Source organism: Myxine glutinosa, chromosome 7 (genome assembly GCF_964187855.1).
Source record: "Myxine glutinosa chromosome 7, kmMyxGlut1.1, whole genome shotgun sequence".
Taxonomy (NCBI): Eukaryota; Metazoa; Chordata; class Myxini; order Myxiniformes; family Myxinidae; genus Myxine; species Myxine glutinosa.
The window spans coordinates 187,198,602-187,221,519 of record NC_136267.1 but is presented as its reverse complement, the minus strand read 5'-3'; the positions used below and the strand labels follow the sequence as shown (position 1 = coordinate 187,221,519).

At 43.4% G+C, this 22,918-nt stretch overlaps 1 protein-coding gene across 1 annotated transcript in view; it reads right to left on the bottom strand.

Annotated features, from left to right (window-relative positions):
- Window positions 1–22,918, bottom strand: part of LOC137431900 (integrin beta-1-A) — a 240,023-nt gene that overhangs the window by 52,576 nt on the left and 164,529 nt on the right. The window contains exon 9 of the mRNA XM_068123734.2: window positions 6,321–6,476. Within this exon, the coding sequence (XP_067979835.1) occupies window positions 6,321–6,476 (156 nt within the window). The remainder of the gene's footprint in view (window positions 1–6,320; window positions 6,477–22,918) is intronic.

Sequence of the window (22,918 nt, the reverse complement as noted above, 5' to 3'; positions counted from 1 at the left end):
TGCCTCAAGGTCCTCGTCAGCGACGCCGCGGCCTATATGATCAAGGCCGGCCATGCCCTGAAGGAACTCTTCCCGGACTTGCTGCATGTGACTTGCGTTGCCCACGCGCTCCACCGTGTCTGCGAGACAGTCCGAGAAATGTTCAAGGACGTCAACGACCTGATTGCCACGACGAAGAAGGTGTTCGTCAAAGCCCCGTCGCGTGTTGTCTTTTGGAAGGAGCAGCAGCCCAATCTTTCTCTCCCCCCGGAGCCCATTCTGACTCGGTGGGGGACGTGGATCGACGCCGCGGTGTTTTACGCCGAGCACTTCGAGGCCGTCAAGGACATTGTGGACCAGCTGAACGATGACGATGCGATGGCAATCCGGAGTGCCAAGGACCTGTTCGGAAATGCGGACATCAAGCTCAGGTTGGTCTTCTTAAATGCCCACGTGTCGTTCATCCCGAAGATCCTTAAGCAGCTGGAGGAGGCCGGCATGGAGCTGGCCAAGGCCTTCCAGCTCCTTGATCAGGCCAAGGAGGAGCGTGAAAAGATCCGAGGCTGCCGTAAGGAGATCCTGCTCACCAAGTTCAAGGCAGTGCTGCAGCGCAATCCCGACATTGGTGTGCTGAGGACAGTGGCTTTGATCCTGGATGGAGATCAGCACGGATCTGAGGTTGGTGTGCCCGCTGGAGTCAAGCTTGCTGACATCCCCCTCTTGAGGTACTGCCCCATCGTCAGCGTCGACGTGGAAAGGTCCTTCTCCGTCTACAGAAACGTCCTCACCGACCGCCGACACCGCCTCACCAAGGAGAACATTACCAAGATAATGATTTCAAACACCTACTTTAACCGTTCCTAAAAGGGTCTTGTCAATTTCTTCTAGCCCTCTACTTATCAAACAATGCGGTTGCAATAAAGGTACCTGAACGTCATTTTTTACCTGTTTACTAGCCCAGAGTGCTTAATGTTGTGCAGGAATAAGCTTACCATTTTTTGTTCTTTTTTTGACTGATTTCTGAAAAACTTGGTAATAATAAAAAATGAATAAAACGGGGGAAAAAAATATTTCGGGATTTTTTCACATTAAAAAAAAAAAATTCCGCTTTTCAAAACATAAAAGGCCTATTTTCTTAACATAAAAATCCGTAGTCTTGATAAGGCATATCAGGAAAAGACTAATGAGACTGCATGTAAAATTGAGCAGTGAAGGAATGTAATTGCATTTCTAAAACCGGAAGCTAAACTGTTAATCCAGTCTGCCAGCACTACTCCAATAAAAAAAGGTTGGAAATGTTTTCCAACTTTCAAAAGTTATCCATTTTGTGGCACAAGCCATGAAAGCTGAAGGTGCATGGGGCTGCATTAATGGCCACCTTATTGGTACATGTATTTAAATATGGTTTTGTGGGAGCTGTGCTCGCACGATAAAATCGGACAAAATGGACGACGCCAGGAATTAGGTTTCTCTGAGATATTTATTCCCAGCTCACTCAAACGAACTCCAAAGCACTCAATCAGCCCATCGAACGGGCGGCAATATATATCAGAAACTCAACACACAAAAGCCACGCCTCTCAGGCGGGGTGTGGTATGCAAATAGATAAGCCACGCCTCTCAACGGGGCGTGGTATGCAAGGCAAGCGTTCGCCCGGTAAAGGCAAGTCTCAACACGCCCGGGCGAGTCCGGACACGTGACCGCTCACGTCATCAGCCGGTGCAGGGTAATTGTGTCATGCTACCGGTAACCGCGACACGCGCCCCCCCCAGAATTAACATGCACCGGGAGACTCAGTTTGAGGGGGGTCTTGATGACCCGGCCGAAACGACCCCTGACGAATCGTGTGGGGGTGGCAGGTGGCGGGGCGGTGGATGGTCGGGCGGGGGGCCTGGTTGACGGGGGATGGCCCTGACGTGGAGGAAGGGCCAACCGTGGAGGTTGGTCGAGGTCCAAATGGGCCGGCTTGAGGCGGTCCACGGAGATGCGGTCTGCCTTGCCGCCCATGCTGATGGTGAACGACTTGTCGTCCCTCTTCAGGACCCGGAAAGGTCCATCGTACGGCGGCCGGAGCGGTCCTCGGTGTGCGTCGTGCCGGATAAAAACGTACTCCACAGTGCGAAGTGCTGGGGTGACGTGGGGTTGGGGGCAGCCGTGGTGGGACGTGGGCACGGGGGCAAATCTCCTGGCGGCCTCCTGGAGGACCGAGCGTTGGCGAGCCGCGGACCAGGGGCCGGTGGCATCAGGGATGAATTCGCCCGGCACGCGCAGTGGCTGGCCGTAGACCAGCTTGGCGGTGGAAGCCTGGAGGTCCTCTTTAGGGGCCGTTCGGAGGCCCAATAGGACCCACGGGAGCCTGTCGGCCCAACCGTCGTCCTGGAGGCTGGCACTGAGAGCGGCCTTCATCGAGCGGTGGAACCGCTCGCACAAGCCGTTGGCTTGGGGGAGGTCGGCCGTGGTGCGGCGAAGCTTGACCCCCAAGGCCTGGGCGACCGCACCCCAAAGCTCGGACGTGAATTGCGGGCCTCTATCGGAGGAGATGTCCGAGGGGGCGCTGAAACGGGCAATCCAGGTGCCAATGAAGGCCTGCGCCACCTCGGCGGATGTTGTTGATGCCAGCGGGATGGCCTCCGGCCACCTGGTGGTCCTGTCCACCATTGTGAGGAGGTGGGTGAAGCCCCGCGAGGAGGGAAGGGATCCCACCAGGTCCACATTGACGTGGTCGAAGCGCCGCGCGGGCACGTCGAATGGTGCCAACGGGGTCTGGGTGTGCCGGTGGACCTTCGCGCGCTGGCAGGCGACACAGGCATTGGCCCAGTCACGGACGTCTTTACGGAGCCCGTGCCAGACTAATTTCGCTGCCACGAGCTTCTGTGATGCTTTCCGGCCCGGGTGGGAAAGGCTGTGGAGGGCGTCAAAAATGTGCCGCCGCCATCCGGTGGGCACGATGGGGCGAGGTTGGCCAGGGAGACGTCGCACAGGAGAACTGTGCCTGTGTCCTCGAAGGGGACGTCGGCCAACCGCAGGCCTGTGTCCGCTGTCCGGAGGGCTTGCACCGTGGGGTCGGAGGTCTGGTCGGCCGCCATGCGGGCGAAGTCCACACCCAGGTGGACGGCGTTCACGCCGGACCGGGAGAGGCAATCGGCCACAGCGTTGTCCTTGCCTGCGACGTGCCGGATGTCCGTCGTAAATTCGGACACGGTGGAGAGGTGGCGCTGCTGGCGGGCCGACCACGGCTCCGTAACCTTGGCCATGGCGAAGACCAGGGGTTTGTCGTCCACAAACGCCGTGAACGGGCGGCCCTCAAAAAGATGGCGGAAGTGGCGAACAGCCAGGTAAAGGCCGAGGAGCTCGCGGTCGAAAGCGCTATACTTGTGCTCGTTAGGGCGAAGCTGCCGGCTGAAGAAGGCCAGCGGTTGCCAAGCTCCGTTCACCCACTGTTCATGCACGGCGCCCACCGCGTAGTCGGAAGCGTCTGTGGTGAGGGCGATGGGTGCGTCGAGCACCGGGTGCGCCAGCATGGTCGCGTTGGCGAGGGCCAGCTTAGCGCCCGTGAATGCCGCGTCCATCTTTGTGGTCCAGGCGACGACATGCTTGGCCGGCTTGCCCCGGAGGGCTTCGTACAGGGGGCGCATGAGTTGGGCGGCGCGAGGCACGAACCGGTGGTATAAATTTACCATCCCCAAAAATTCTTGTAGGGCCTTGATGGAGCGGGGGCGCGGGAAACTTGTGACTGCCTCCACCTTGGTAGGCAGCGGGACGGCCCCGCGCTTCGTGATGCGTTGCCCCAGGAAGTCGACGCCCGTTACGGCAAACTGGCATTTCGCCGGGTTGATGATGAGGCCGTGCTGGCCGAGGCGCTCAAAAAGCATGCGCAGGTGGACGAGGTGCTCCGCCCGTGAAGTGCTGGCGATGAGAATGTCATCCAGGTAGACGAACAGAAAGGTGAGATCACGCAGCACACTGTCCATCAGCCGCTGGAAGGCCTGGGCCACGTTCTTAAGGCCGAATGGCATTCGGAGGAACTCGAAGAGGCCAAAAGGTGTAATTACAGCCGTCTTCGGAACGTCGGCCGGCCGGAGAGGTACCTGGTGGTAGCCCCGAATGAGGTCGACCTTGGAGAAGATCACCCGCCCCGCCAAACGGGCGGAAAAGTCCTGTATGTGTGGTATCGGGTACCGGTCGGGGGTGGTGGCGTCGTTGAGGCGCCGGTAATCGCCGCATGGTCGCCATCCGCCACCCGGTTTGGGCACGATGTGCAGGGGCGAGGCCCACGCGCTATTCGAGCGCCGCACAATTCCCAATCGCTCCAGCGCGTCGAATTCTGCCTTCGCTACGGCGAGTTTGGCCGGGTCGAGGTGGCGAGCCCTGGCGGAGACCTGTGGACCTGTGGTCGGGATGTGGTGTTCGACGCCGTGCTTGACAGCGACGGCCGAAAACGACGGCTGCGTGAGGGCGGGAAACTCGGCGAGTCGGCGGGTGAAATTGTCCATGGCCGGGAGCGCGCAGGCTAGCTTGGTCGGAGCGGAGCCACTCAATGAGCAAGCGAGCGAGCTGAAGGTCTCCGCATTGATGAGCCGACGCCTTTTGACGTCGACCAAAAGCCCATGCGCGCAAAGAAAATCTGCACCGAGCAAGGCCATGGGCACGTTCGCCGTGATGAAGTCCCACCTGAAACGCTGGCCCCCGAAGCAGAATGCGACGCTGCGCAAACCGAAGGTGCGGATGGAGGAACCGTTTGCGGCGACCAAAGCGGGGCCGCAAAGCGCGGCCTGTTTGTCCTCCACCGAGGCGGGTATCACGCTCAGTTGAGCGCCGGTGTCACACAAAAAACGCCGCCCGGACTCCGTGTCCGTGATAAACAGAAGGCTGCCTGAATGGCCGACGCTCATGGCAGGCAGCGAGCGCCGGCCTGGTCGTTACCCGACCCGCCGAAAGTGCACGGTTGGCGGCACGTTCTGGCCTTCTGCCCGAACCTGGCGTGGTAATAGCACATGGTCCGCTCTGGTGGAGGCTCCAGCGGTCGCGTCGGGTTCGGTCGACGGGGCGTCGCGGCGGCCGCTGCCGCCAGTGGCGCTGACTCGGCCGGTGGAGGCGCCGGTCGTGGCACGGGCGTTGCCTCGGTCGGCCCAGGGTCCCAGGCGGCCGCTCCGACGTGTCGCCTGGCCGAGCAAAATTTATCGGCCTCCTTGGCCAGGGCGCGAGGGTCCGTGATGGGCGAATTAGCCAAAGCTAACCGTACCTGCCCGGGTAGCCGCTGGAGGAACAGCTCGTGGAAGAGGAAGTCCGGGCTGTGGTGAACGAGAAGAGCAAGCATGTGGTCAATGCTTTCGGACGGACGGGCCTCGTCCAGCTCCGGGAGGTCGAGTAGTTGTCGTGCGCGTTCGGTCTCCGTGAGTCCAAACGCACCGAGGAGTAGGTCTTTGAGCGCGCCGTATTTGTCGGCGTCCGGCGGGTGCTGTGGGAAGCTCAGAACCCGGGAAGCGGAGGAGGCGTTGAGCGCGGAGACCACGTGGTGGTAGCGCGTCGTGTCCTCCGTAATGTTCCGCAGGGCGAATTGAGAATCCGCTTGAGCAAACCAAACGGCGGCGTGAGATTCCCAAAAGCCCGGGAGCTTCAAAGCTACAGCTGACTGCATCGCCGTGTTCGTAGAAAGGGGTCACCAATTGTGGGAGCTGTGCTCGCACGATAAAATCGGACAAAATGGACGACGCCAGGAATTAGGTTTCTCTGAGCTATTTATTCCCAGCTCACTCAAACGAACTCCAAAGCACTCAATCAGCCCATCGAACGGGCGGCAATATATATCAGAAACTCAACACACAAAAGCCACGCCTATCAGGCGGGGCGTGGTATGCAAATAGATAAGCCACGCCTCTCAACGGGGCGTGGTATGCAAGGCAAGCGTTCGCCCGGTAAAGGCAAGTCTCAACACGCCCGGGCGAGTCCGGACACGTGACCGCTCGCCGGTTGCGTCATCGGCCGGTGCAGGGTAATTATGTCATGCTACCGGTAATCGCTACAGTTTACTGCATATTTTAGCACTGTGTGATAATCATCTTGCAAAAGTCATGATGTGGTATCCAACAAGGTTTTCATCGATGTAACATTTAGTGCAATGCACCTTTGAAAGGAAAGGATATGGCTGGCGTTGTTGCTAAAATAAATGTCAACAGGTTCTGTATTTATGCAAAATCTTTCATCTTATCCCATGTTTTGTGTTCCATTTAAACGAGAACGAGCAACAGGGAGATTCCTTGCCTCCATTAATGGATTGCGTGCCCTGGGAAGGAGCGAGTCTGTTATAATTCTGCCTGGGGGTGAAGCGACCGCGTTTGCACCTGGGATATGCTGGATTTTTCAAGGTCGCTGCCGATGTGACATTTTCCATCATTTGGCTGTACAATGCCGGCCAACTTGCCATCGCCAGCAAAGTGGAATCCAGCATCGGAGGTGTACACCAGGAGACGAGTGTTGTCCCGCCAGCCAATCTTGTCCTGTTGCCAAAATCACAACATCACAAAGCGAGTGCATCAAAGTAAGTGCATCTCCCACATCATTGACTAACGTATAAATATTTATATGGCATAGCCCGTAGCGCAGAGCTGTCTAGAACTGTGTATATATATATATCTGTGCAGTATATATATCTTAGCTCTTTCACGAGCCTCGATTCGGCATACAAAAAAAAAAAGAAAAAAAAAAAGGTGTGTGTTGGTCTGTGTTGTCACTGAACTACTCCCTCAAACTTTTGTGAAATCGTACCAAACTTCTGGTATGCACATATCTCTCCCGTCGGTATGTCCAAAGGGTATTTTTCTGGAAAAGAAATTCCATATATATTTTTTTTTGGTAATTTTTTGGGGAATTTTTTTTTTTCCAGCTTAAGTTTTCAACTTCAATTGTTTATAAAATGTGATATCACGTATATTACAAATATATTTGTGCATTATGATTGTTTGAATTATGATTGGTGTAAACCATGACAAAACGGCAACTCGGGTACAGTCATTTATCTATTTTTAATATCGTGTTTTGTGGCTGTGAGGTGTTTTTAATTTCGTGGCTGTGAGGTGTTTTTAATATCGTGTTTTGTGGCTGTGATGTGTTTTTAATTTCGTGGCTGTGATGTGTTTTTAATTTCGTGGCTGTGATGTGTTTTTAATTTCGTGGCTGTGATGTGTTTTTAATTTCATGGCTGTGATGTGTTTTTAATTTCGTGGCTGTGAGGTGTTTTTAATTTCGTGGCTGTGAGGTGTTTTTAATTTCGTGGCTGTGATGTGTTTTTAATTTCATGGCTGTGATGTGTTTTTAATTTCATGGCTGTGATGTGTTTTTAATTTAGTGGCTGTGAGGTGTTTTTAATTTCGTGGCTGTGATGTGTTTTTAATTTCGTGGCTGTGATGTGTTTTTAATTTCGTGGCTGTGATGTGTTTTTAATTTAGTGGCTGTGAGGTGTTTTTAATTTCGTGGCTGTGAGGTGTTTTTAATTTCGTGGCTGTGATGTGTTTTTAATTTAGTGGCTGTGAGGTGTTTTTAATTTCGTGGCTGTGATGTGTTTTTAATTTCGTGGCTGTGAGGTGTTTTTAATTTTGTGGCTGTGAGGTGTTTTTAATTTCGTGGCTGTGATGTGTTTTTAATTTCGTGGCTGTGATGTGTTTTTAATTTCGTGGCTGTGATGTGTTTTTAATTTAGTGGCTGTGATGTGTTTTTAATTTCGTGGCTGTGATGTGTTTTTAATTTCGTGGCTGTGATGTGTTTTTAATTTCGTGGCTGTGATGTGTTTTTAATTTCGTGGCTGTGATGTGTTTTTAATTTAGTGGCTGTGATGTGTTTTTAATTTCGTGGCTGTGAGGTGTTTTTAATTTCGTGGCTGTGAGGTGTTTTTAATTTCGTGGCTGTGATGTGTTTTTAATTTCGTGGCTGTGATGTGTTTTTAATTTCATGGCTGTGATGTGTTTTTAATTTCGTGGCTGTGATGTGTTTTTAATTTCGTGGCTGTGATGTGTTTTTAATTTCGTGGCTGTGAGGTGTTTTTAATTTCGTGGCTGTGAGGTGTTTTTAATTTCGTGGCTGTGATGTGTTTTTAATTTAGTGGCTGTGATGTGTTTTTAATTTCGTGGCTGTGATGTGTTTTTAATTTCGTGGCTGTGATGTGTTTTTAATTTCGTGGCTGTGAGGTGTTTTTAATTTCGTGGCTGTGATGTGTTTTTAATTTCGTGGCTGTGATGTGTTTTTAATTTCATGGCTGTGATGTGTTTTTAATTTCGTGGCTGTGATGTGTTTTTAATTTTGTGGCTGTGATGTGTTTTTAATTTCATGGCTGTGATGTGTTTTTAATTTCGTGGCTGTGATGTGTTTTTAATTTCGTGGCTGTGATGTGTTTTTAATTTCGTGGCTGTGATGTGTTTTTAATTTAGTGGCTGTGATGTGTTTTTAATTTCGTGGCTGTGAGGTGTTTTTAATTTCGTGGCTGTGAGGTGTTTTTAATTTCGTGGCTGTGATGTGTTTTTAATTTCGTGGCTGTGAGGTGTTTTTAATTTTGTGGCTGTGAGGTGTTTTTAATTTCGTGGCTGTGATGTGTTTTTAATTTCGTGGCTGTGATGTGTTTTTAATTTCGTGGCTGTGATGTGTTTTTAATTTAGTGGCTGTGATGTGTTTTTAATTTCGTGGCTGTGATGTGTTTTTAATTTCGTGGCTGTGATGTGTTTTTAATTTCGTGGCTGTGATGTGTTTTTAATTTCGTGGCTGTGATGTGTTTTTAATTTAGTGGCTGTGATGTGTTTTTAATTTCGTGGCTGTGATGTGTTTTCAATTTCGTGGCTGTGAGGTGTTTTTAATTTTGTGGCTGTGAGGTGTTTTTAATTTCGTGGCTGTGATGTGTTTTTAATTTCGTGGCTGTGATGTGTTTTTAATTTTGTGGCTGTGAGGTGTTTTTAATTTCGTGGCTGTGATGTGTTTTTAATTTCGTGGCTGTGATGTGTTTTTAATTTAGTGGCTGTGAGGTGTTTTTAATTTCGTGGCTGTGATGTGTTTTTAATTTCGTGGCTGTGAGGTGTTTTTAATTTCGTGGCTGTGATGTGTTTTTAATTTCGTGGCTGTGAGGTGTTTTTAATTTCGTGGCTGTGATGTGTTTTTAATTTCGTGGCTGTGATGTGTTTTTAATTTAGTGGCTGTGATGTGTTTTTAATTTCGTGGCTGTGATGTGTTTTCAATTTCGTGGCTGTGAGGTGTTTTTAATTTTGTGGCTGTGAGGTGTTTTTAATTTCGTGGCTGTGATGTGTTTTTAATTTCGTGGCTGTGATGTGTTTTTAATTTTGTGGCTGTGAGGTGTTTTTAATTTCGTGGCTGTGATGTGTTTTTAATTTCGTGGCTGTGATGTGTTTTTAATTTAGTGGCTGTGAGGTGTTTTTAATTTCGTGGCTGTGATGTGTTTTCAATTTCGTGGCTGTGAGGTGTTTTTAATTTCGTGGCTGTGATGTGTTTTTAATTTCGTGGCTGTGAGGTGTTTTTAATTCGTGGCTGTGAGGTGTTTTTAATTTCGTGGCTGTGAGGTGTTTTTAATTTTGTGGCTGTGAGGTGTTTTTAATATCGTGTTTTGTGGCTGTGAGGTGTTTTTAATTTCGTGGCTGTGATGTGTTTTTAATTTCGTGGCTGTGATGTGTTTTTAATTTCGTGGCTGTGATGTGTTTTTAATTTCGTGGCTGTGACGTGTTTTTAATTTCGTGGCTGTGAGGTGTTTTTAATTTCGTGGCTGTGAGGTGTTTTTAATTTCGTGGCTGTGATGTGTTTTTAATTTCGTGGCTGTGATGTGTTTTTAATTTCGTGGCTGTGAGGTGTTTTTAATTTCGTGGCTGTGATGTGTTTTTAATTTCGTGGCTGTGATGTGTTTTTAATTTCGTGGCTGTGAGGTGTTTTTAATTTCGTGGCTGTGATGTGTTTTTAATTTCGTGGCTGTGACGTGTTTTTAATTTCGTGGCTGTGATGTGTTTTTAATTTCGTGGCTGTGATGTGTTTTTAATTTCGTGGCTGTGATGTGTTTTTAATTTCGTGGCTGTGATGTGTTTTTAATTTCGTGGCTGTGATGTGTTTTTAATTTCGTGGCTGTGATGTGTTTTTAATTTCGTGGCTGTGATGTGTTTTTAATTTCGTGGCTGTGATGTGTTTTTAATTTCGTGGCTGTGATGTGTTTTTAATTTCGTGGCTGTGATGTGTTTTTAATTTCGTGGCTGTGATGTGTTTTTAATTTCGTGGCTGTGAGGTGTTTTTAATTTCGTGGCTGTGATGTGTTTTCAATTTCGTGGCTGTGAGGTGTTTTTAATATCGTGGCTGTGATGTGTTTTCAATTTCGTGGCTGTGAGGTGTTTTCAATTTCGTGGCTGTGAGGTGTTTTTAATTTCGTGGCTGTGATGTGTTTTCAATTTCGTGGCTGTGAGGTGTTTTTAATTTCGTGGCTGTGATGTGTTTTTAATTTCGTGGCTGTGATGTGTTTTTAATTTCGTGGCTGTGAGGTGTTTTTAATTTCGTGGCTGTGATGTGTTTTTAATTTCGTGGCTGTGATGTGTTTTTAATTTCGTGGCTGTGAGGTGTTTTTAATTTCGTGGCTGTGACGTGTTTTTAATTTCGTGGCTGTGACGTGTTTTTAATTTCGTGGCTGTGAGGTGTTTTTAATTTCGTGGCTGTGAGGTGTTTTTAATTTCGTGGCTGTGAGGTGTTTTTAATTTCGTGGCTGTGATGTGTTTTTAATTTCGTGGCTGTGATGTGTTTTTAATTTCGTGGCTGTGATGTGTTTTTAATTTCGTGGCTGTGATGTGTTTTTAATTTCGTGGCTGTGATGTGTTTTTAATTTCGTGGCTGTGACGTGTTTTTAATTTCGTGGCTGTGAGGTGTTTTTAATTTCGTGGCTGTGAGGTGTTTTTAATTTCGTGGCTGTGATGTGTTTTTAATTTCGTGGCTGTGATGTGTTTTTAATTTCGTGGCTGTGATGTGTTTTTAATTTCGTGGCTGTGAGGTGTTTTTAATTTCGTGGCTGTGATGTGTTTTTAATTTCGTGGCTGTGAGGTGTTTTTAATTTCGTGGCTGTGATGTGTTTTTAATTTCGTGGCTGTGACGTGTTTTTAATTTCGTGGCTGTGAGGTGTTTTTAATTTCGTGGCTGTGAGGTGTTTTTAATTTCGTGGCTGTGAGGTGTTTTTAATTTCGTGGCTGTGATGTGTTTTTAATTTCGTGGCTGTGATGTGTTTTTAATTTCGTGGCTGTGATGTGTTTTTAATTTCATGGCTGTGAGGTGTTTTTAATTTCGTGGCTGTGAGGTGTTTTTAATTTCGTGGCTGTGATGTGTTTTTAATTTCGTGGCTGTGATGTGTTTTTAATTTCGTGGCTGTGAGGTGTTTTTAATTTCGTGGCTGTGATGTGTTTTTAATTTCGTGGCTGTGACGTGTTTTTAATTTCGTGGCTGTGAGGTGTTTTTAATTTCGTGGCTGTGACGTGTTTTTAATTTCGTGGCTGTGACGTGTTTTTAATTTCGTGGCTGTGATGTGTTTTTAATATCGTGTTTCGTGGCTGTGAGGTGTTTTTAATTTCGTGGCTGTGAGGTGTTTTTAATATCGTGTTTTGTGGCTGTGAGGTGTTTTTAATATCGTGTTTCGTGGCTGTGAGGTGTTTTTAATATCGTGTTTTGTGGCTGTGAGGTGTTTTTAATATCGTGTTTTGTGGCTATGAGGTGTTTTTAATATCGTGTTTTGTGGCTGTGAGGTGTTTTTAATATCGTGTTTCGTGGCTGTGAGGTGTTTTTAATATCGTGTTTTGTGGCTGTGAGGTGTTTTTAATATCGTGTTTTGTGGCTGTGAGGTGTTTTTAATATCGTGTTTTGTGGCTGTGAGGTGTTTTTAATATCGTGTTTTGTGGCTGTGAGGTGTTTTTAATATCGTGTTTCGTGGCTGTGAGGTGTTTTTAATATCGTGTTTTGTGGCTGTGAGGTGTTTTTAATATCGTGTTTTGTGGCTGTGAGGTGTTTTTAATATCGTGTTTTGTGGCTGAGGTGTTTTTAATATCGTGTTTTGTGGCTGTGAGGTGTTTTTAATATCGTGTTTTGTGGCTGAGGTGTTTTTAATATCGTGTTTTGTGGCTGTGAGGTGTTTTTAATATCGTGTTTTGTGGCTGAGGTGTTTTTAATATCGTGTTTTGTGGCTGTGAGGTGTTTTTAATATCGTGTTTTGTGGCTGTGAGGTGTTTTTAATATAGTGTTTTGTGGCTGAGGTGTTTTTAATATCGTGTTTTGTGGCTGTGAGGTGTTTTTAATATCGTGTTTTGTGGCTGAGGTGTTTTTAATATCGTGTTTTGTGGCTGAGGTGTTTTTAATATCGTGTTTTGTGGCTGTGAGGTGTTTTTAATATCGTGTTTTGTGGCTGTGAGGTGTTTTTAATATCGTGTTTTGTGGCTGTGAGGTGTTTTTAATATCGTGTTTTGTGGCTGAGGTGTTTTTAATATCGTGTTTTGTGGCTGAGGTGTTTTTAATATCGTGTTTTGTGGCTGTGAGGTGTTTTTAATATCGTGTTTTGTGGCTGTGAGGTGTTTTTAATATCGTGTTTTGTGGCTGAGGTGTTTTTAATATCGTGTTTTGTGGCTGTGAGGTGTTTTTAATATCGTGTTTTGTGGCTGAGGTGTTTTTAATATCGTGTTTTGTGGCTGAGGTGTTTTTAATATCGTGTTTTGTGGCTGAGGTGTTTTTAATATCGTGTTTTGTGGCTGAGGTGTTTTTAATATCGTGTTTTGTGGCTGAGGTGTTTTTAATATCGTGTTTTGTGGCTGTGAGGTGTTTTTAATATCGTGTTTTGTGGCTGAGGTGTTTTTAATATCGTGTTTTGTGGCTGTGAGGTGTTTTTAATATCGTGTTTTGTGGCTGAGGTGTTTTTAATATCGTGTTTTGTGGCTGAGGTGTTTTTAATATCGTGTTTTGTGGCTGTGGGGTGTTTTTAATATCGTGTTTTGTGGCTGAGGTGTTTTTAATATCGTGTTTTGTGGCTGAGGTGTTTTTAATATCGTGTTTTGTGGCTGTGAGGTGTTTTTAATATCGTGTTTTGTGGCTGAGGTGTTTTTAATATCGTGTTTTGTGGCTGAGGTGTTTTTAATATCGTGTTTTGTGGCTGAGGTGTTTTTAATATCGTGTTTTGTGGCTGTGAGGTGTTTTTAATATCGTGTTTTGTGGCTGTGAGGTGTTTTTAATATCGTGTTTTGTGGCTGTGAGGTGTTTTTAATATAGTGTTTTGTGGCTGTGAGGTGTTTTTAATATCGTGTTTTGTGGCTGAGGTGTTTTTAATATCGTGTTTTGTGGCTGAGGTGTTTTTAATATCGTGTTTTGTGGCTGAGGTGTTTTTAATATCGTGTTTTGTGGCTGTGGGGTGTTTTTAATACCGTGTTTTGTGGCTGTGAGGTGTTTTTAATATCGTGTTTTGTGGCTGAGGTGTTTTTAATATCGTGTTTTGTGGCTGAGGTGTTTTTAATATCGTGTTTTGTGGCTGAGGTGTTTTTAATATCGTGTTTTGTGGCTGAGGTGTTTTTAATATCGTGTTTTGTGGCTGAGGTGTTTTTAATATCGTGTTTTGTGGCTGTGGGGTGTTTTTAATATCGTGTTTTGTGGCTGAGGTGTTTTTAATATCGTGTTTTGTGGCTGAGGTGTTTTTAATATCGTGTTTTGTGGCTGAGGTGTTTTTAATATCGTGTTTTGTGGCTGTGAGGTGTTTTTAATATCGTGTTTTGTGGCTGAGGTGTTTTTAATATCGTGTTTTGTGGCTGAGGTGTTTTTAATATCGTGTTTTGTGGCTGTGAGGTGTTTTTAATATCGTGTTTTGTGGCTGAGGTGTTTTTAATATCGTGTTTTGTGGCTGAGGTGTTTTTAATATCGTGTTTTGTGGCTGAGGTGTTTTTAATATCGTGTTTTGTGGCTGAGGTGTTTTTAATATCGTGTTTTGTGGCTGAGGTGTTTTTAATATCGTGTTTTGTGGCTGTGAGGTGTTTTTAATATCGTGTTTTGTGGCTGAGGTGTTTTTAATATCGTGTTTTGTGGCTGAGGTGTTTTTAATATCGTGTTTTGTGGCTGAGGTGTTTTTAATATCGTGTTTTGTGGCTGTGAGGTGTTTTTAATATCGTGTTTTGTGGCTGAGGTGTTTTTAATATCGTGTTTTGTGGCTGAGGTGTTTTTAATATCGAGTTTTGTGGCTGTGAGGTGTTTTTAATATCGAGTTTTGTGGCTGTGAGGTGTTTTTAATATCGTGTTTTGTGGCTGAGGTGTTTTTAATATCGTGTTTTGTGGCTGTGGGGTGTTTTTAATATCGTGTTTTGTGGCTGAGGTGTTTTTAATATCGTGTTTTGTGGCTGAGGTGTTTTTAATATCGTGTTTTGTGGCTGAGGTGTTTTTAATATCGTGTTTTGTGGCTGTCAGGTGTTTTTAATATCGTGTTTTGTGGCTGAGGTGTTTTTAATATCGTGTTTTGTGGCTGTGAGGTGTTTTTAATATCGTGTTTTGTGGCTGAGGTGTTTTTAATATCGTGTTTTGTGGCTGAGGTGTTTTTAATATCGTGTTTTGTGGCTGTGAGGTGTTTTTAATATTGTGTTTTGTGGCTGTGAGGTGTTTTTAATATCGTGTTTTATGGCTGTGAGGTGTTTTTAATATCGTGTTTTGTGGCTGAGGTGTTTTTAATATCGTGTTTTATGGCTGTGAGGTGTTTTTAATATCGTGTTTTGTGGCTGAGGTGTTTTTAATATCGTGTTTTGTGGCTGTGAGGTGTCTTTAATATCGTGTTTTGTGGCTGAGGTGTTTTTAATATCGTGTTTTGTGGCTGAGGTGTTTTTAATATCGTGTTTTGTGGCTGTGAGGTGTTTTTAATATCGTGTTTTGTGGCTGAGGTGTTTTTAATATCGTGTTTTGTGGCTGAGGTGTTTTTAATATCGTGTTTTGTGGCTGAGGTGTTTTTAATATCGTGTTTTGTGGCTGAGGTGTTTTTAATATCGTGTTTTGTGGCTGAGGTGTTTTTAATATCGTGTTTTGTGGCTGTGAGGTGTTTTTAATATCGTGTTTTGTGGCTGAGGTGTTTTTAATATCGTGTTTTGTGGCTGTGGTGTTTTTAATATCGTGTTTTGTGGCTGTGAGGTGTTTTTAATATCGTGTTTTGTGGCTGAGGTGTTTTTAATATCGTGTTTTGTGGCTGTGAGGTGTTTTTAATATCGTGTTTTGTGGCTGAGGTGTTTTTAATATCGTGTTTTGTGGCTGAGGTGTTTTTAATATCGTGTTTTGTGGCTGTGGGGTGTTTTTAATATCGTGTTTTGTGGCTGAGGTGTTTTTAATATCGTGTTTTGTGGCTGAGGTGTTTTTAATATCGTGTTTTGTGGCTGTGAGGTGTTTTTAATATCGTGTTTTGTGGCTGAGGTGTTTTTAATATCGTGTTTTGTGGCTGAGGTGTTTTTAATATCGTGTTTTGTGGCTGAGGTGTTTTTAATATCGTGTTTTGTGGCTGTGAGGTGTTTTTAATATCGTGTTTTGTGGCTGTGAGGTGTTTTTAATATCGTGTTTTGTGGCTGTGAGGTGTTTTTAATATCGTGTTTTGTGGCTGAGGTGTTTTTAATATCGTGTTTTGTGGCTGAGGTGTTTTTAATATCGTGTTTTGTGGCTGTGGGGTGTTTTTAATATCGTGTTTTGTGGCTGTGAGGTGGTTTTAATATCGTGTTTTGTGGCTGAGGTGTTTTTAATATCGTGTTTTGTGGCTGAGGTGTTTTTAATATCGTGTTTTGTGGCTGTGGGGTGTTTTTAATATCGTGTTTTGTGGCTGAGGTGTTTTTAATATCGTGTTTTGTGGCTGAGGTGTTTTTAATATCGTGTTTTGTGGCTGTGGGGTGTTTTTAATATCGTGTTTTGTGGCTGAGGTGTTTTTAATATCGTGTTTTGTGGCTGAGGTGTTTTTAATATCGTGTTTTGTGGCTGAGGTGTTTTTAATATCGTGTTTTGTGGCTGTGAGGTGTTTTTAATATCGTGTTTTGTGGCTGAGGTGTTTTTAATATCGTGTTTTGTGGCTGAGGTGTTTTTAATATCATGTTTTGTGGCTGTGAGGTGTTTTTAATATCGTGTTTTGTGGCTGAGGTGTTTTTAATATCGTGTTTTGTGGCTGAGGTGTTTTTAATATCGTGTTTTGTGGCTGAGGTGTTTTTAATATCGTGTTTTGTGGCTGAGGTGTTTTTAATATCGTGTTTTGTGGCTGTGAGGTGTTTTTAATATCGTGTTTTGTGGCTGAGGTGTTTTTAATATCGTGTTTTGTGGCTGAGGTGTTTTTAATATCGTGTTTTGTGGCTGAGGTGTTTTTAATATCGTGTTTTGTGGCTGTGAGGTGTTTTTAATATCGTGTTTTGTGGCTGAGGTGTTTTTAATATCGTGTTTTGTGGCTGAGGTGTTTTTAATATCGAGTTTTGTGGCTGTGAGGTGTTTTTAATATCGTGTTTTGTGGCTGTGGGGTGTTTTTAATATCGAGTTTTGTGGCTGTGAGGTGTTTTTAATATCGTGTTTTGTGGCTGTGAGGTGTTTTTAATATCGAGTTTTGTGGCTGTGAGGTGTTTTTAATATCGTGTTTTGTGGCTGTGAGGTGTTTTTAATATCGAGTTTTGTGGCTGTGAGGTGTTTTTAATATCGTGTTTTGTGGCTGAGGTGTTTTTAATTTTGAGTTTTGTGGCTGAGGTGTTTTTAATTTTGAGTTTTGTGGCTGTGAGGTGTTTTTAATATCGTGTTTTGTGGCTGTGAGGTGTTTTTAATATCGTGTTTTGTGGCTGTGAGGTGTTTTTAATATCGTGTTTTGTGGCTGTGAGGTGTTTTTAATATCGTGTTTTGTGGCTGAGGTGTTTTTAATTTTGAGTTTTGTGGCTGTGAGGTGTTTTTAATATCGTGTTTTGTGGCTGTGAGGTGTTTTTAATATCGTGTTTTGTGGCTGTGAGGTGTTTTTAATATCGTGTTTTGTGGCTGTGAGGTGTTTTTAATATCGTGTTTTGTGGCTGAGGTGTTTTTAATTTTGAGTTTTGTGGCTGAGGTGTTTTTAATATCGTGTTTTGTGGCTGAGGTGTTTTTAATTTTGAGTTTTGTGGCTGTGAGGTGTTTTTAATATCGTGTTTTGTGGCTGAGGTGTTTTTAATATCGTGTTTTGTGGCTGAGGTGTTTTTAATATCGAGTTTTGTGGCTGTGAGGTGTTTTTAATATCGTGTTTTGTGGCTGAGGTGTTTTTAATATCGTGTTTTGTGGCTGTGAGGTGTTTTTAATATCGTGTTTTGTGGCTGTGGTGTTTTTAATATCGTGTTTTGTGGCTGTGAGGTGTTTTTAATATCGTGTTTTGTGGCTGAGGTGTTTTTAATTTCGTGGCTGTGAGGTGTTTTTAATTTCGTGGCTATGAGGTGTTTTTAATTTCGTGGCTGTGATGTGTTTTTAATTTCGTGGCTGTGAGGTGTTTTTAATTTCGTGGCTGTGATGTGTTTTTAATTTCGTTGCTGTGATGTGTTTTTAATTTCATGGCTGTGAGGTGTTTTTAATTTCGTCGCTGTGAGGTGTTTTTAATTTCGTGGCTGTGAGGTGTTTTTAATTTCGTGGCTGTGATGTGTTTTTAATTTCGTGGCTGTGAGGTGTTTTTAATTTCGTGGCTGTGATGTGTTTTTAATTTAGTGGCTGTGAGGTGTTTTTAATTTCGTGGCTGTGAGGTGTTTTTAATTTCGTGGCTGTGAGGTGTTTTTAATTTTGTGGCTGTGAGGTGTTTTCAATTTCGTGGCTGTGAGGTGTTTTTAATTTCGTGGCTGTGAGGTGTTTTTAATTTCGTGGCTGTGAGGTGTTTTCAATTTCGTGGCTGTGATGTGTTTTTAATTTAGTGGCTGTGAGGTGTTTTTAATTTCGTGGCTGTGAGGTGTTTTTAATTTCGTGGCTGTGAGGTGTTTTTAATTTCGTGGCTGTGAGGTGTTTTCAATTTCGTGGCTGTGAGGTGTTTTTAATTTCGTGGCTGTGAGGTGTTTTTAATTTCGTGGCTGTGAGGTGTTTTTAATTTCGTGGCTGTGAGGTGTTTTTAATTTCGTGGCTGTGATGTGTTTTTAATTTCGTGGCTGTGATGTGTTTTTCATTTCGTGGCTGTGATGTGTTTTTAATTTAGTGGCTGTGAGGTGTTTTTTATTTCGTGGCTGTGAGGTGTTTTTAATTTCGTTGCTGTGATGTGTTTTTAATTTCATGGCTGTGATGTGTTTTCAATTTCGTGGCTGTGAGGTGTTTTTAATTTCGTGGCTGTGATGTGTTTTCAATTTCGTGGCTGTGAGGTGTTTTTAATTTCGTGGCTGTGATGTGTTTTTAATTTAGTGGCTGTGAGGTGTTTTTAATTTCATGGCTGTGATGTGTTTTTAATTTCATGGCTGTGAGGTGTTTTTAATTTCATGGCTGTGAGGTGTTTTTAATTTCATGGCTGTGATGTGTTTTTAATTTCATGGCTGTGAGGTGTTTTCAATTTCGTGGCTGTGATGTGTTTTTAATTTCGTGGCTGTGAGGTGTTTTTAATTTCGTGGCTGTGATGTGTTTTCAATTTCGTGGCTGTGAGGTGTTTTTAATTTCGTGGCTGTGAGGTGTTTTTAATTTCGTGGCTGTGATGTGTTTTTAATTTAGTGGCTGTGAGGTGTTTTTAATTTCGTGGCTGTGATGTGTTTTCAATTTCGTGGCTGTGATGTGTTTTTAATTTCGTGGCTGTGAGGTGTTTTTAATTTCGTGGCTGTGAGGTGTTTTTAATTTCGTGGCTGTGATGTGTTTTTAATTTAGTGGCTGTGAGGTGTTTTTAATTTCGTGGCTGTGAGGTGTTTTTAATTTCGTGGCTGTGATGTGTTTTTAATTTCGTGGCTGTGATGTGTTTTTAATTTAGTGGCTGTGAGGTGTTTTTAATTTCGTGGCTGTGATGTGTTTTCAATTTCGTGGCTGTGATGTGTTTTTAATTTCGTGGCTGTGAGGTGTTTTTAATTTCGTGGCTGTGATGTGTTTTTAATTTCGTGGCTGTGAGGTGTTTTTAATTTCGTGGCTGTGAGGTGTTTTTAATTTCATGGCTGTGATGTGTTTTTAATTTCGTGGCTGTGATGTGTTTTCAATTTCGTGGCTGTGATGTGTTTTTAATTTCGTGGCTGTGAGGTGTTTTTAATTTCATGGCTGTGATGTGTTTTCAATTTCGTGGCTGTGAGGTGTTTTTAATTTCGTGGCTGTGAGGTGTTTTTAATTTCGTGGCTGTGAGGTGTTTTTAATTTCGTGGCTGTGAGGTGTTTTTAATTTCGTGGCTATGAGGTGTTTTTAATTTCGTGGCTGTGATGTGTTTTTAATTTCGTGGCTGTGAGGTGTTTTTAATTTCGTGGCTGTGATGTATTTTCAATTTCGTGGCTGTGAGGTGTTTTTAATTTCGTGGCTGTGAGGTGTTTTTAAATTCGTGGCTGTGATGTGTTTTTAATTTCGTGGCTGTTATGTGTTTTTAATTTCGTGGCTGTGATGTGTTTTCAATTTCGTGGCTGTGAGGTGTTTTTAATTTTGTGGCTATGGTGTTTTTAATTTCGTGGCTGTGAGGTGTTTTTAATTTCGTGGCTGTGATGTGTTTTCAATTTCGTGGCTGTGAGGTGTTTTTAATTTCGTGGCTCTGATGTGTTTTTAATTTCGTGGCTGTGATGTGTTTTTAATTTCGTGGCTGTGAGGTGTTTTCAATTTCGTGGCTGTGAGGTGTTTTTAATTTCATGGCTGTGAGGTGTTTTTAAATTCGTGGCTGTGAGGTGTTTTTAATTTCGTGGCTGTGATGTGTTTTCAATTTCGTGGCTGTGAGGTGTTTTTAATTTCGTGGCTGTGATGTGTTTTCAATTTCGTGGCTGTGAGGTGTTTTTAAATTCGTGGCTGTGAGGTGTTTTTAATTTCGTGGCTGTGATGTGTTTTCAATTTCGTGGCTGTGAGGTGTTTTTAATTTCGTGGCTGTGATGTGTTTTCAATTTCGTGGCTGTGAGGTGTTTTTAAATTCGTGGCTGTGAGGTGTTTTTAATTTCGTGGCTGTGAGGTGTTTTTAATTTCGTAGCTGTGAGGTGTTTTTAATTTCGTGGCTGTGATGTGTTTTTAATTTCGTGGCTGTGAGGTGTTTTTAATTTCGTGGCTGTGATATGTTTTCAATTTCGTGGCTGTGATGTGTTTTTAATTTCGTGGCTGTGAGGTGTTTTTAATTTCGTGGCTGTGATGTGTTTTCAATTTCGTGGCTGTGAGGTGTTTTTAAATTCGTGGCTGTGAGGTGTTTTTAATTTCGTGGCTGTGATGTGTTTTCAATTTCGTGGCTGTGAGGTGTTTTTAATTTCGTGGCTGTGATGTGTTTTCAATTTCGTGGCTGTGAGGTGTTTTTAAATTCGTGGCTGTGAGGTGTTTTCAATTTCGTGGCTGTGAGGTGTTTTTAATTTCGTAGCTGTGAGGTGTTTTTAATTTCGTGGCTGTGATGTGTTTTTAATTTCGTGGCTGTGAGGTGTTTTTAATTTCGTGGCTGTGATATGTTTTCAATTTCGTAGCTGTGAGGTGTTTTTAATTTCGTGGCTGTGATGTGTTTTCAATTTCGTGGCTGTGAGGTGTTTTTAATTTCGTGGCTGTGATGTGTTTTCAATTTCGTGGCTGTGATGTGTTTTTAATTTCGTGGCTGTGAGGTGTTTAGTTTCGTGGCTGTGAGGTGTTTTTAATTTCGTGGCTGTGATGTGTTTTTAATTTCGTGGCTGTGAGGTGTTTTTAAATTCGTGGCTGTGATGTGTTTTCAATTTCGTGGCTGTGATGTGTTTTTAATTTCGTGGCTGTGAGGTGTTTTTAATTTCGTGGCTGTGATGTGTTTTTAATTTCGTGGCTGTGAGGTGTTTTTAATTTCGTGGCTGTGAGGTGTTTTTAATTTCGTGGCTGTGATGTGTTTTCAATTTCGTGGCTGTGATGTGTTTTCAATTTCGTGGCTGTGAGGTGTTTTTAATTTCGTGGCTGTGATATGTTTTCAATTTCGTGGCTGTGAGGTGTTTTTAATTTCGTGGCTGTGATGTGTTTTTAATTTCGTGGCTATGTGTTTTCAATTTCGTGGCTGTGAGGTGTTTTCAATTTCGTGGCTGTGATGTGTTTTTAATTTTGTGGCTGTGATGTGTTTTCAATTTCGTGGCTGTGAGGTGTTTTTAATTTTGTGGCTGTGATGTGTTTTCAATTTCGTGGCTGTGAGGTGTTTTTAATTTCGTGGCTGTGAGGTGTTTTTAATTTCGTGGCTGTGATGTGTTTTTAATATCGTGGCTGTGAGGTGTTTTTAATTTCGTGGCTGTGAGGTGTTTTTAATTTCGTGGCTGTGAGGTGTTTTTAATTTCGTGGCTGTGATGTGTTTTTAATTTCGTGGCTGTGATGTGTTTTCAATTTCGTGGCTGTGAGGTGTTTTTAATTTTGTGGCTGTGATGTGTTTTTAATTTCGTGGCTGTGATGTGTTTTTAATTTCGTGGCTGTGAGGTGTTTTCAATTTCGTGGCTGTGAGGTGTTTTTAATTTTGTGGCTGTGATGTGTTTTCAATTTCGTGGCTGTGAGGTGTTTTTAATTTTGTGGCTGTGATGTGTTTTCAATTTCGTGGCTGTGAGGTGTTTTTAAATTCGTGGCTGTGAGGTGTTTTTAATTTCGTGGCTGTGAGGTGTTTTTAATTTCGTGGCTGAGGTGTTTTTAATTTCGTGGCTGTGATGTGTTTTCAATTTCGTGGCTGTGAGGTGTTTTTAAATTCGTGGCTGTGATGTGTTTTTAATTTAGTGGCTGTGAGGTGTTTTTAATTTAGTGGCTGTGAGGTGTTTTTAATTTCGTGGCTGTGATGTGTTTTTAATTTCGTGGCTGTGATGTGTTTTCAATTTCGTGGCTGTGAGGTGTTTTTAATTTCGTGGCTGTGATGTGTTTTTAATTTAGTGGCTGTGAGGTGTTTTTAATTTAGTGGCTGTGAGGTGTTTTTAAATTCGTGGCTGTGATGTGTTTTTAATTTCGTGGCTGTGATGTGTTTTCAATTTCGTGGCTGTGAGGTGTTTTTAATTTCGTGGCTGTGATGTGTTTTTAATTTAGTGGCTGTGAGGTGTTTTTAAATTCGTGGCTGTGAGGTGTTTTTAACTTCGTGGCTGTGAGGTGTTTTTAATTTCGTGGCTGTGAGGTGTTTTTAATTTCGTGGCTGTGATGTGTTTTTAATTTCGTGGCTGTGAGGTGTTTTTATTTTCGTGGCTGTGAGGTGTTTTCAATTTCGTGGCTGTGAGGTGTTTTTAATTTCGTGGATGTGATGTGTTTTTAATTTCGTGGCTGTGAGGTGTTTGTAATTTCGTGGCTGTGAGGTGTTTTTAATTTCATGGCTGTGAGGTGTTTGTAATTTCGTGGCTGTGATGTGTTTTTAATTTCGTGGATGTGATGTGTTTTTAATTTCGTCGCTGTGAGGTGTTTTTAATTTCGTGGCTGTGATGTGTTTTTAATTTCGTGGCTGTGATGTGTTTTCAATTTCGTGGCTGTGAGGTGTTTTTAATTTCGTGGCTGTGAGGTGTTTTTAATTTTGTGGCTGTGATGTGTTTTCAATTTCGTGGCTGTGAGGTGTTTTTAATTTCGTGGCTGTGATGTGTTTTTAATTTCGTGGCTGTGAGGTGTTTTTAATTTCGTGGCTGTGAGGTGTTTTTAATTTCGTGGCTCTGATGTGTTTTTAATTTCGTGGCTGTGATGTGTTTTCAATTTCGTGGCTGTGAGGTGTTTTTAATTTCGTGGCTGTGATGTGTTTTCAATTTCGTGGCTGTGATGTGTTTTTAATTTCGTGGCTGTGAGGTGTTTTTAATTTCGTGGCTGTGATGTGTTTTCAATTTCGTGGCTGTGATGTGTTTTTAATTTCGTGGCTGTGAGGTGTTTTTAATTTCGTGGCTGTGAG